General features: G+C 44.0%; 1 protein-coding gene across 3 annotated transcripts in view; it reads right to left on the bottom strand.

The window, feature by feature from the left end:
- The window catches only part of LOC110513267 (collagen alpha-1(VI) chain-like), a 120,659-nt gene that overhangs the window by 2,700 nt on the left and 103,850 nt on the right, over positions 1 to 14,109 (bottom strand). For 2 of the 3 annotated variants that reach the window (XM_036962057.1, XM_036962053.1), the window contains 3 exons: positions 7,243 to 7,305; positions 7,042 to 7,107; positions 6,825 to 6,860 (listed from right to left, as the gene is read on the bottom strand). In XM_036962057.1, coding sequence (XP_036817952.1) covers positions 6,825 to 6,860; positions 7,042 to 7,107; positions 7,243 to 7,274 — 134 coding nt within the window. In that variant the 5' untranslated portion in view covers positions 7,275 to 7,305. Of the gene's footprint in view, positions 1 to 4,809; positions 4,847 to 6,824; positions 6,861 to 7,041; positions 7,108 to 7,242; positions 7,306 to 14,109 lie in introns of those variants that run through there. The other variant, XM_036962061.1, reaches the window with a different exon arrangement.

Here is a 14,109-nt window from a genome sequence, read left to right as displayed (position 1 = left end):
CAAAGGTGCTAAAGAAGCTCCTGAAACTTGACCTAAAAAAACACCTAGGTCAGATGGTTTAGACCCTTTCTTATTTAAGGTTGCTACCCCTATCATCACCAAGCCTATCTCCAACCTTTTTAACCTTTCTGTGGAGGATCCCCTTGCTTGGAAGGCAGCCACGGTTTGTTCTTTATTTAAAGGGGGAGATCAAGCTGATCCTAACTGTTATAGGCCTATTTCTATTTTGCCCTGTTTATCAAAAGTGTTGGAAAAACTTGTCAATAATCAACTGACTGACTTTCTTGATGTCTACAGTATTCTCTCTGGTATGCAATCTGGTTTCCGCTCAGGTTATGGATGTATCACTGCAACATTAAAGGTCCTCAATGATGCCACCATTGCCCTTGATTCTAAGCAATGTTGTACTGCTATTTTTATTGACTTGGCCAAAGCTTTGATATGGTAGACCATTCCATTCTTGGGAGTATTGGTGTCTCTGAGGGGTCTTTGGCCTGGTATGCTAACTATCTCTCTCAAAGAGTGCAGTGTATAAAGTCAGAAAATCTGCTGTCTCAGCCACTGTGTCACCAAGGAAGTACCCCAAGGCTCAATCCTAGGCCCCACGCTCTTCTCAATTTACATCAACAACATAGCTCAGGCAGTAGGAAGCTCTCTCATCCATTTATATGCAGATGATACAGTCTTATACTCAGCTGGCCCCTCCCCAGATTTGGTGTTAAATGCTCTACAACAAAGCTTTCTTAGTGTCCAACAAGATTTCTCCAACATTAACGTGGTTCTGAACACCTCCAAACAAAGATAATGTGGTTTGGTAAGAAGAATGCCCGTCTCCCCACAGGTGTGATTACTACCTCTGAGGGTTTAGAGCTTTAGGTAGTCACCTCATACAAGTAGTTGGGAGTATGGCTAGACGATACATTGTCCTTCTCTCAGCACATATCAAAGCTGCAGACTAAAGTTCAATCTAGACTTGGTTTCCTCTATCGTAATCGCTCCTCTTTCACCCCAGCTGCCAAACTAACCCTGACTCAGATGACCATCCTACCCATGCTAGATTATGGAGACATCATTTATAGATCGGCAGGTAAGGGTGCTCTCGAGTGGCTAGATGTTCTTTACCATTCGGCCATCAGATTTGCCACCAATGCTCCTTATAGGACACATCACTGCACTCTATACTCCTCTGTAAACAAACTGGTCATCTCTGTATACCCGTCGCAAGACCCACTGGTTGATGCTTATTTATAAAACCCTCTTAGGCCTACTGCACCCCTCATCCTCCACATACAACCCCCGTTCTGACAGTCACATTCTGTTAAAGGTTCCCAAAGCACACACATCCCTGTGTCTCTCATATTTTCAGTTCGCTTCAGCTAGCGACTGGAACGAGCTGCAACAAACACTCAAACGGGACAGTTTTATCTCAATCTCTTCATTCAAAGACTCAATCATGGACACTCTTACTGACAGTTGTGGCTGCTTTGCGTGATGTATTGTTGTCTCTACCTCCTTGCTCTTTGTGCTGTTGTCTGTGCCCAATAACATTTGTATCATGTTTTGTGCTGCTACCATGTTGTGTAGTCATGTTTTGTTGTTACCATGCTGTGTTGTCATGTGTTGCTGCCTTGCTATGTTGTTGTCTTAGGGTTCTCTTTATGTAGTGTTGTGTTGTCTCTCTTGTCGTGACGTGTTTTTTCCTATATTTCTTTTTCTTTTTTTAATCCCAGCCCCCGTCCCCGCAGGAGGCCTTTTGCCTTTTGGTTGGCCGTCATTGTAAATAAGAATTTGTTCTTAATTGACTTGCCTAGTTAAAATAAAGGTTAAATAAAAAAAATTACAAATTGAAGTGACCAAATGTCCCTCCTGGATGCAATGGATGCTGGCTGCAGAGACATCTCAGCTGAAGACTGCCAGGGGTGGATGAGGCAGGACAAGCGTTACTATCTAAGGTGCATAGCGAGAGATGACATAAGATGTGATGTGGACGAGAACATGTGTCTAAATGCTGAAGATGGTATAGATTAGAACAGGACGGGGCATTTTACTGGTTTTACCTTCTATGTCTTTTTTACTGTAATTGTGTTTTATTTTAACACATTTGGAACCAAAGGCCATGTATGTTGGATGTGTTGTTGAACCAAAGGTCATGTATGTTGGATGTGTTGTTGAACCAAAGGTCATGTATGTTGGATGTGTTGTTGAACCAAAGGCCATGTATGTTGGATGTGTTGTTGAACCAAAGGCCATGTATGTTGGATGCGTTGTTGAACCAAAGGCCATGTATGTTGGATGTGTTGTTTAACCAAAGGCCATGTGTGTTGGATGTGTTGTTGAACCAAAGGCCATGTATGTTGGATGTGTTGTTGAACCAAAGGCCATGTATGTTGGAGGTGTTGTTGAACCAAAGGCCATGTATGTTGGATGTGTTGTTGAACCAAAGGCCATGCATGTTGGAGGAGTTGTTGAACCAAAGGCCATGTTTGTTGGATGTGTTGTTGAACCAAAGGCCATGTATGTTGGAGGTGTTGTTGAACCAAAGGCCATGTATGTTGGAGGAGTTGTTGAACCAAAGGCCATGTTTGTTGGATGTGTTGTTGAACCAAAGGCCATGTATGTTGGAGGTGTTGTTGAACCAAAGGCCATGTATGTTGGATGTGTTGTTGAACCAAAGGCCATGTATGTTGGATGTGTTGTTGAACCAAAGGCCATGTATGTTGGATGTGTTGTTGAACCAAAGGCCATGTATGTTGGAGGTGTTGTTGAACCAAAGGCCATGTATGTTGGATGTGTTGTTGAACCAAAGGCCATGTATGTTGGATGTGTTGTTGAACCAAAGGCCATGTATGTTGGATGTGATGTTGAACCAAAGGCCATGTATGTTGGATGTGTTGTTGAACCAAAGGCCATGTATGTTGGATGTGTTGTTGAACCAAAGGCCATGTATGTTGGAGGTGTTGTTGAACCAAAGGCCATGTATGTTGGATGTGTTGTTGAACCAAAGGCCATGTATGTTGGAGGTGTTGTTGAACCAAAGGCCATGTATGTTGGAGGTGTTGTTGAACCAAAGGCCATGTGTGTTGGATGTGTTGTTGAACCAAAGGCTATGTGTGTTGGAGGTGTTGTTGAACCAAAGGCCATGTATGTTGGAGGTGTTGTTGAACCAAAGGCCATGTATGTTGGAGGTGTTGTTGAACCAAAGGCCATGTATGTTGGATGTGTTGTTGAACCAAAGGCCATGTATGTTGGATGTGATGTTGAACCAAAGGCCATGTATGTTGGAGGTGTTGTTGAACCAAAGGCCATGTATGTTGGAGGTGTTGTTGAACCAAAGGCCATGTATGTTGGATGTGTTGTTGAACCAAAGGCCATGTATGTTGGATGTGTTGTTGAACCAAAGGCCATGTATGTTGGATGTGTTGTTGAACCAAAGGCCATGCATGTTGGAGGAGTTGTTGAACCAAAGGCCATGTTTGTTGGATGTGTTGTTGAACCAAAGGCCATGCATGTTGGAGGTGTTGTTGAACCAAAGGCCATGTATGTTGGATGTGTTGTTGAACCAAAGGCCATGTATGTTGGATGTGTTGTTGAACCAAAGGCCATGCATGTTGGAGGTGTTGTTGAACCAAAGGCCATGTATGTTGGATGTGTTGTTGAACCAAAGGCCATGCGTGTTGGATGTGTTGTTGAACCAAAGGCCATGTTTGTTGGATGTGTTGTTGATCACTGGTAGTAATTTCATGTTGCTAATAAAGCTTTTACTGCAGCAATTCTGTCACTTACTATTTTTTTCTACTTTACATTCTATGAAGTAAAGATAACTCATTCACTTTTAGATAGTATGTTGCCAAAAATGCACACAATCGACACTCAACCAAAAAATGTAGAGTGGTTAAGAGGAAACTGAATGATAAAAACGATGGATTTCATATTGTCTAATGTCTGCAGGTAGAACTGAAACATGAAAAGTAATGCAGTTTTTGTAATGCCATTAACTGTTAGTATTTTGAAAGTCATTGTGTTCTGATTGACTATACGTTCCTCTTGGATAGAAAACATGTGTTTTGACAGAATGATTAGATACTGTATTGAGTCGGGTATGCCGTGCTTTGATAGAGTTAGTGTATGTACAGTAGAGAAAGGTTTTTTGCATTTTGAAATGTAGAGTTGGTATTTAATGTTTGTATTTGTATTTTGGTTTGAGCAGAAAATGTACTATTTGGCTAATTGTGTGATGTAGGGGTGTTGCTGTCTTAAGAGTTAATCATCTTAAGTATAAGTAAATGCTTGTTAGCAATTGTAAAAAACTTTAAAAACACTTGCATTCCAAACATACACAACAAGCACTGAACTACAGAGTTCTTACATTACATCCACAGCTGCCGCCACAATTTGTGTGTCCCTGAGTCTGTGTGCCTGCATATGTGTGTGCAAGTAAGTGTGTTCGAGAGTGTGTGTGTGCCTTCCTGCCTGCGTGTGTGTGTTTAAGTGATTGCGTGTGTGTTCGTTTGCATCTCTTTCACAAAGTTTGTCCCAAACTCAACCCAGGATAAATGATGCTTCAAATGAACTGTTTAGCTAGGAAGATAAACGGTGTATTAGTCATCTTTAAAGGAGACATGTTTAGATGACTAGTGCAGGGTACATTTCTAACAGTAGAGGTTGGGACTGTGTTCAGGCTCACTGATACATCTTCTAAATCTATGTTGAGTAAACTTATGTTTCACTAAAGGAACATATTCGGCACAGCACAATGTTCATCTGGAAAATAACCAGTATGACTGCATTTTGAGCACTCAATATACTTACAGCAGAGTTTCTGAATGACCTCCAGGATCTCACATTCCTGAGACAGGAAGATAAATGCATTACAGGGAGATTTAGGAGAATCTTGTGACTGTCCATTTCCATATACAGTGGGGAGAACAAGTATTTGATACACTGCCGATTTTGCAGGTTTTCCTACTACTTTTAGACCATGTAGAGGTCTGTAATTTTTTTATCATAGGTACACTTCAACTGTGAGAGACGGAATCTAAAACAAAAATCCAGAAAATCACATTGTATGACTTTTAAGTAATTCATTTGCATTTTATTGCATGACATAAGTATTTGATACATCAGAAAAGCAGAACTTAATATTTGGTACAGAAACCTTTGTTTGCAATTACAGAGATCATACGTTTCCTGTAGTTCTTGACCAGGTTTGCACACACTGTAGCAGGGATTTGGGCCCACTCCTCCATACAGACCTTCTCCAGATTCTTCAGCTTTCGGGGCTGTCGCTGGGCAATACAGACTTTCAGCTCCCTCCAAAGATTTTCTATTCGGTTCAGGTCTGGAGACTGGCTAGGCCACTCCAGGACCTTGAGATGCTTCTTACGGAGCCACTCCTTAGTTGCCCTGGCTGTGTGTTTCTGGTCGTTGTCAAGCTGGAAGACCCAGCTACGACCCATCTTCAATGGTCTTACTGAGGGAAGGAGGTTGTTGGCCAAGATCTCGCGATACATGGCCCCATCCATCCTCCCCTCAATACGGTGCAGTCGTCCTATCCGCTTTGCAGAAAAGCATCCCCAAAGAATGATGTTTCCACCTCCATGCTTCACGGTTGGGATGGTGTTCTTGGGGTTGTACTCATCCTTCTTCTTTCTCCAAACACGGTGAGTGGAGTTTAGACCAAAAAGCTCTATTTTTGTCTCATCAGACCACATGACCTTCTACCATTCCTCCTTTGGATCATCCAGATGGTCATTGGCAAACTTCAGATGGGCCTGGACATGCGCTGGCTTGAGCAGGGGGACCTTGCGTGCGCTGCAGGATTTTAATCCATGACGGCGTAGTGTGTTACCAATGGTTTTCTTTGAGACTGTGGTCCCAGCTCTCTTCAGGTCATTGACCAGGTCCTGCTGTGTAGTTCTGGGCTGATCCCTCACCTTCCTCATGATCATTGATGCCCCACGAGGTGAGATCTTGCATGGAGCCCCAGACCGAGGGTGATTGACTGTCATCTTGAACTTCTTCCATTTTCTAATAATTGCGCCAACAGTTGTTGCCTTCTCACCAAGCTGCTTGCCTATTATCCTGTTGCCCATCCCAGCCTTGTGCAGGTCTACAATTTTATCCCTGATGTCCTTACACAGCTCTCTGGTCTTGGCCATTGTGGAGAGGTTGGAGTCTGTTTGATTGAGTGTGTGGACAGGTGTCTTTTATACAGGTAACAAGTTCAAACAGGTGCAGTTAATACAGGTAATGAGTGGAGAACAGGAGGGCTTCTTAAAGAAAAACTAACAGGTCTGTGAGAGCCTTACTGGTTGGTAGGTGATCAAATACTTATGTCATGCAATAAAATGCAAATCCCCACTGAATCTCCCCACTGTGTGTTTGTGTGTGTGTGTGTGTGTGTGTGTGTGTGTGTGTGTGTGTGTGTGTGTGTGCGTGCATACGTACGTACGTACATGTGTGTGTGTGTGTGCGTGCATGCATGTGTGTGTGTGTCTGTGACTGTTATGTACGGGAGTGAAATATACACAGTTGTCATTCAGTGTAACCAGTGTTGACTGCTGACCTGTTTGACACAAATCACGATGACAAAGTTTAATACACACCGACTGTGACTGAGGAACAGAGGTCACTTTTTTACCTCTGACCAACCTCCTCAAACCAGCCCACCTTACACTTGCCCATCCCTACGAGCTCCAAGTCCCAACCTTCCTCAACTCTTATTCCTGCACTCCCCCATTACACACACACAGTGATGAAAAGTGTGTTGGACTTTGGCTCCTTCCCATCACCCTCAATTGCTCCATTATTTAAGAGTTACTCACGTCTGTCCCCAGATGGCCCACTGGGCCTGGTGATCCCTGTAGGGAAGGACATGAAGCCATGAGTCAGATAGCAGATTTTCGTTGGTACTTTGTAGGTACTACTTAACATATTCATACAGCATAGGTCATAATAAAAGTCGAAAAATATGTTAACTATGTATTCAGAGCTGTGGTTCTGTAATATTTACTGTGAACTCAATGTTGTTGTGGAACTTACATTCTCTCCTGTGAGACCAGGGTATCCTTTTGGCCCCTGGAGTTCTCCCCGACCTGGCTGGTCGTTCTGTGGAATCAATAAGGAAGGAGTATGAATGAGCAAACAGGTATTAGCTATGCTAGGCTAGGCAATTTATACCATACGGAGATGGCAGAGGTGGCAGTGGACAGTGCTGAACTCTTTAATCTAAGGTCAACTTACATCATCACTGCGATCACCTGGCAGGCCGACATCACCCTTCAGCCCTGTGAATCCCCTGATGCCCTATGAGAGAGAGAGAGAGAGAGAGAGAGAGAGAGAGACAGAGACGGTTAGTGGCTTGTGCTTCTAGTTCCGACCGTGCAGTAATATCTAACAAGTAATCCAACAATTTCACAATAACTACCTTATGCACACAAGTGTAAGGGAATGAATAAGAATATGTCATATAAATATATGGATGGGCGATGGCCAAACGGCATAGGCAAGATGCAGTAGATGGAATAGAGTACAGTATATACATTTGAGATGAGTAATGTAGGGTATGTAAACGTTATATAAAGTGGCAGTGTTTAAAGTGTCTAGTGATACATTTATTACATCCAATTTTTAATTATTAAAGTGGCTATAGATTTGAGTCAGTATGTTGGCAGCAGCCACGCTGTTGCGCCTTCTTCACCACGCTGTCTGTGTTGGTGGACCAATTCAGTTTGTCTGTGATGTGTACGCCGAGGAACTTAAAACTTTCCACCTTCTCCACTACTGTCCCGTCGATGTGGATAGGGGGGTGCTCCCTCTGCTGTTTCCTAAAGTCCACAATCATCTCCTTTGTTTTGTGGACGTTGAGTGTGAGGTTATTTTCCTGACACCACAATCCGAGGGCCCTCACCTCCTCCCTGTAGGCCGTCTCATCATGTTGGTAATCAAGCCTACCACTGTCGTCTGCAAACTTGATGATTGAGTCAGAGGTGTGTATGGCCACGCAGTCATGGGTGAACAGGGAATACAGGAGAGGGCTGAGAACGCACCGTTGTGGAGACCAAGTGTTGAGGATCAGCAGGGTGGAGATGTTGTTTCCTACCCTAACCACCTGGGGGAGGCTCGTCAGAAAGTTCAGGACCCAGTTGCACAGGGCGGGGTCAAGACCCAGGGTGAACAGCATTCTTACATAGGTATTCCTCTTGTCCAGATGAGTTAGGGCAGTGTGCAGTGTGATTGCGTCGTCTGTGGATCTATTGGGGTGGTAAGCAAATTGGACTGGGTCTAGGGTGTCAGGTAGGGTGGAGGTGATATGATTCTTGACTAGTCTCTCAAAGCACTTCATGATGAAGTGAGTGATAGTAATTTAATTTAGCTCAGTCACCTTCGCTTTCTTGGGAACAGGAATAATGGTGGCCCTCTTGAAGCATGTGGGAACAGCAGACTGGGATAAGGATTAATTGAATATGTCCGTAAACACACCAGCCAGCTGGTCTGCGCATGCTCTGAGGACACGGCTAGGGATGCCATCTGAGCCAGCAGCCTTGCAGGGCTTAACACGTTTAAATGTTTTACTCACATTGGCTGCGGTGAAGGAGAGCATGCAGGTTTTGGTAGCGGGGCGTGTCAGTGGCACTGTATTGTCCTCAAAGCGAGCAAAGAAGTTGTTTAGTTTATCTGGGAGCAAGACGTCGGTGTCCGCGACGGGGCTGGTTTTCTTTTTGTCATCTATGATTGACTGTAGACCCTGCCACATATGTCTCATGTCTGAGCCATTGAATTGCGACTCCACTTTGTCTCTATACTGGCGCTTAGCTTGTTTGATTGCCTTGCGGAGGGAATAGCTACACTGTTTGTGTATTTGGTCATGTTTCCGGTCGCCTTGCCATGATTAAAAGCAGTGGTTTGCGCTTTCAGTTTTGCGTGAATGCTGCCATCAATCCACGGTTTCTGGTTGGGGAAGGTTTTAATAGTCACCGTGGGTACATCATCACCGATGCACTTGCTAATAAACTCGCTCACCGAATCAGCGTATACATCAATGTTGTTGTCTGAGGCTATCCGGAACATATCCAAGTCCACATAATAAAAGCAATCTTGAAGCGTGGAATCAGCTTTCGTCGGACCAGCGTTGAACAGACCTGAGCACGGGCGTTTCCTGTTTTAGTTTATGGGCTGGGAGCAACAAAATTGAGTCGTGGTCAGACTTGCCGAAAGGAGGGCGAGGGAGAGCTTTGTATGCATCGCGGAAGTTAGAGTAGCGATAATCCAGAATTTTGCCAGCCCAGGTCGCGCATTCGATATGCTGATAAAATTTAAGGAGCCTTGTTTTCAGATTAGCCTTGTTAAAATACCCAGCTACAATAAATGCAGCCTCAGGATATGTGGTTTCCAGTTGACATAGTCCAATGAATGAGTCCAATGAAGTTCTTTCAAGGCCATTGAGGTGTCTCCTTGGGGGGGATATACACGGCTGTGATTATAATAGAAGAGAATTCTCTTGGTAGATAATGCGGTAGGCATTTGATTGTAAGGAATTCTAGGTCAGTTGAACAAAAGGACTTGAGTTCCTGTATGTTGTTATGATCACACCACGTCTCGTTAATCATAAGGCATAAACCCCCGCCCTTCTTCTTACTGGAGAGATGTTTGTTTATGTCGGCGCGATGCGTGAAGAAACCGGGTGGCTGTACTGACTCTGATAACGTATCCCGAGTGAACCATGTTTCCGTGAAACAGAGAATGTTACAATCTCTGATGTCTCTCTGGAAGGCAACCCTTGCTTGAATTTCGTCTGCCTTGTTGTCAAGAGACTGGACATTGGCAAGTAGTATACTCGGGAGCGGTGAGCAATGTGCCCATCTACGGAGCCTGACCAGAAGACCGCTCCGTTTGCCCCTTCTGCGGCGGCGTTGTTTTGGGTCGCCTACAGGGATCCGATCCATTGTCCTGGGAGGTGGTCCAAACAGAAGATCCACTTTGGGAAAGTCGTATTATTCCTAGTCGTAATGTTGGTAAGTTGGCATTGCTCTCATATCCAATAGTTATTCCCGGCTGTATGTCATAAGACTTAAGATTTCCTGGAGTAACAGTGTAAGAAAGAATACATAAAAAAACAAAATACTGCATTGTTTCCTAAGAACGCGAAGTGAGGCAACCATCTCTGTCGGCGCCATCACGATCCTGTGGTTCATTAAGTACCAGTAGGACATGATCCTGTGGTTCATTAAGTACCAGTAGGACATGATCCTGTGGTTCATTAAGTACCAGTAGGACATGATCCTGTGGTTCATTATGTACCAGTAGGACATGATCCTGTGGTTCATTAAGTACCAGTAGGACATGATCCTGTGGTTCATTAAGTACCAGTAGGACATGATCCTGTGGTTCATTAAGTACCAGTAGGACATGATCCTGTGGTTCATTAAGTACCAGTAGGACATGATCCTGTGGTTCATTAAGTACCAGTAGGACATGATTCAAGATCACTTGAATCTCTCTTTGACAGGCATGGCGCCAGGATTTTCTCTCCCATTGCTAAGGGGGAGCTTGACCAATACGTGGGGGATGCTCAGAAAATAATCGATTTTCATGACTTCAGAGTTATAAGGAAGTTCTCGTTTCTTCAATAAAAGCAGATATGGCACACAGCACATTCTATATAAATGTAGTTTAATTGAATTTGGCCAAAGAATATTAAACAAAATAGATACAAGCCTAATTAATACAAGTGACCACAAGGCAATGACAAAAACGTATTTCACGTGCAAAGGTGCAAGACTTCAGCACCAAGCACTGCATGGGCGCTGTCCGGTGCTGAAGTCTTTCAGCAATAACAACACACACAATACATCCAAAATGCGACAACAACAGGAAGTGCATTTATTCCATATGCATAATCAGACAACTGTGTGTTGGTAATAATGTTTCGGATTAAATGGCTATCAAGAAGTGCATTTACCCTATGCGTGTCAACTGTGCACACATAGTGTAAAACGAGCTGGCTATCATCACAATCTTAGCGATTATATTTAAATTGCAAAAAATACTTGTAGACCGACTGGCTGACAATATGCCTGTGTCTTCTTGTTCCATCCAGATCCAGATCAGCATGATTGAATCATGTTTCCACCACTGGACAGGCGCTCTGTCAATTAAAAGACCTTTCAGTTACTCACCAAGTGTTGTTTTATAGAAGGACAACGCGTCTGTTGTTGTGGTTTAGTGCAAGTTAGTCTATAATCTTCTGGACATACAGGGCCTGGTTGTTTCTGCGTGTATGGACAGGCAGGCAAGGTTGATGAATCGAGGGTTTGCCATTTTGTTTCTCATGTAGATTTTTACACGCAGCATGCAGGAAAAACTGCGCTCACATGACGTGGAGGTTACTGGCAGTGTGACAGATATGTGTACAAGTTTATAGATGTCCACGAAGGAGTCTTGAAGGGTTAAAGCATGGACAGGAACTCCAATGGGCTGCTAACTGTTTCGCCCGGTTCTTTTTTTCTTTCCAAGAGCCGGCGCACTTGGTGCACCTCTGCCAGCTGACTGTCCTCTCTGATTCCTCTCCTTTTGAAGGAATCTGGCATGCTTGGGGTTGAGGGCTGACTTCCCCATGAGAACTGTACCTGCTTCTGTGTAAAAGTGTTGGGTCATTTCGTTCACCAGTCGGTCAATGACATGAGAGGAGAGGACATGGATGGATGTTCGGTTTGAATTGGAGCTTCAACTATAAAGTCCTGTAGATGGCGAGGATGTTGGGATTGTCTCTTCTCTTGTGGGGCGGCGGTTGTACGGCAAGATCGACCTTTGTGCACAGGGCCTCTGCCTTGCTCCATATGGCTCTCCAAGAGTCCTCCGTGTGCTTTTCTTTTATGCTCGTGATGACGGACTGTGCGAGGTCAGTGGCAATCTCGAGCAAAAGATCAGGGGACTGTAGAGTGTCAGACAAAAAGTTTGCTGTGCGGAACAGATCCTCAAACAGGATAAGGTGGAAAATGAATTCAGAATCAACGAGTGTGAGTAGTGACCGCTCGTCAGTCGATCTGCGTGAATTGGGCTGCGACCTAATGTCCGTTAAGGTTGCAGTGATGGCTGGGAGGGGTTTTTGCACTGCCCACAGCGAGTAGTACTAGCAGGACCATCGCGTATTAGACAGTTTCTGGAGTTTAATGGGCTGCTGTGAAGGCTGAAGTTCCCTTTGCTTCATAATGAAATAGGCATGAACAAATGAGCCTGAGAAAAACAACATATTTACCTCATTGGTTGGATATTTAACAATTATTTACTTAACAAACAGTAAGATATTTCTGTCCTGCTAATGCTGTGTTTTAAAAACCAACAGCCACATTCCATTCTATGATTAGTGGTGCATATGAGACATATGTCTCCGGTCTGATTAAGCCTGCATTCCATAGACAAGATATGGTGTATGTGTAGCCGGGATAGAGAGAGCCTGGAGGAGCAGAACCAAGGCTTCAGTATTCCTAAGTATCCGGGAAACTAAGACAGGGTGGGGTTAAGACAACACCAGAGGCAGATGACCAGGAGATGAACCCAGAGTGGCTTATGATGGCCCTTAGTCTGAATGGGAAGGGTGGAGCCAGCCATGACAGCATTTTTAGGTCTACTGTATATACACACAACTCTGCATTTCTGTAAAAGTTAAGCTCTCGGCAACACAACTTAGGGTGTGCAGTCGACGGTTTCCTTATTGCAATAATGAATCGATGTTGAATAAAGATGATTGTTTGAATAATTGTCCAAGTCTCTCTCAGTACTGAAATTTCCACTACAAGCGCCATGCCTGCTCTCTGAAACTTTGACTGAAAAGTTTTCAACACAGCTTGAGTAATTGGAGAGATTTTTCACTTTATACATATGCCAGTCACTGCTTCCTCAAAGACACTTATACTGGTCTGGCTGTTGATAAAAGCCAAGGTGTTTGGATGTCAATGGCTAGTGGTGCAATCCAAGTTTATTGGTCCTGACAAGGAGTTGGAACCAGTTCATGGAAAAGAACCGAAAACATTTTCAATGAACAGAAACGGAACCAGGAGTGAAAGTGATCAATACTGTTCCAGAACAGAATGGTTATTTTAAAAGCATGGGAACCGGTTTATAACGTTATTTTACTTTCCAGGCATTTTTTTCTAGACCTACAAATGCAAAGTCCTCCCTCTGTCACTCAAAAACCTCTTCCAATGTCTACCAACAAGCTGAAAATCTTTACTAGTGTGTGTGTGTTTAGGCTATTGTAGCCCCTCCCCCCTCCAAAGCATAGGCTACTGTAGCCCTCCCCCTCCAAAGCATAGGCTACTGTAGCCCTCCCCCTCCAAAGCATAGGCTACTGTAGCCCTCCCCCCTACAAAGTATAGGCTACTGTAGCCCCTCCCCCCTGCAAAGCATAGGTTACTGTAGCCCCTCCCCCTCTAAAGCAGTACTGACATTACAAGCATGATTCAGAAGATAGGGAGAGAGATTTAATTAGCTGGAGAATAATTAACTTTTACAATACTAGTTAAGGATTCTATAGGCCGAGTTATCACATTTCACATTGGATATGTTAACTACAAAAAGGAAACGTGTTTTTAATTCAGCTGCCGCTCTGCACACACAAGCTTGTTAGCTCAAAGGACATTCAAAGTTCCTCCATAGAAGCTCCTCTTCCTAGATATAATTCTGTGGACCTAATTCAGATAACGCATGTCATAACAAGATGCCCAGCGCTTCAAGCCTCCTCCTCAACCTTCTCTCGCCCCTGCAAAATTTCAGTCACCATAGGCTACACTTGTCTGTCCATCACGTATGTAAACAACTAGTTTGCCTGCTCTATCCGCACTTATTGACAAAGTAATCTACTGAGCTAAACCGGTTCATATCTTTATTTTTCTGGACGTAACAGTGGAATGGACAGACACAGAGACAGAGACAGAGACAGAGACAGAGACAGAGACAGACAGACAGACCTTTAAACCTGCAGGTCCTCTCAGACCAGGGTATCCTGACAGACAGACAGACAGACAGAGCTTTAAACCTGCAGGTCCTCTCAGACCAGGGTATCCAGACAGACAGACAGACAGACCTTTAAACCTGCAGGTCCTCTCAGAC

Source organism: Oncorhynchus mykiss, chromosome 2, assembly GCF_013265735.2.
Source record: "Oncorhynchus mykiss isolate Arlee chromosome 2, USDA_OmykA_1.1, whole genome shotgun sequence".
Lineage (NCBI taxonomy): Eukaryota > Metazoa > Chordata > Actinopteri > Salmoniformes > Salmonidae > Oncorhynchus > Oncorhynchus mykiss.
Note: the sequence above shows the minus strand (reverse complement) of the source record. Positions and strands in the feature narration are given on the sequence as shown.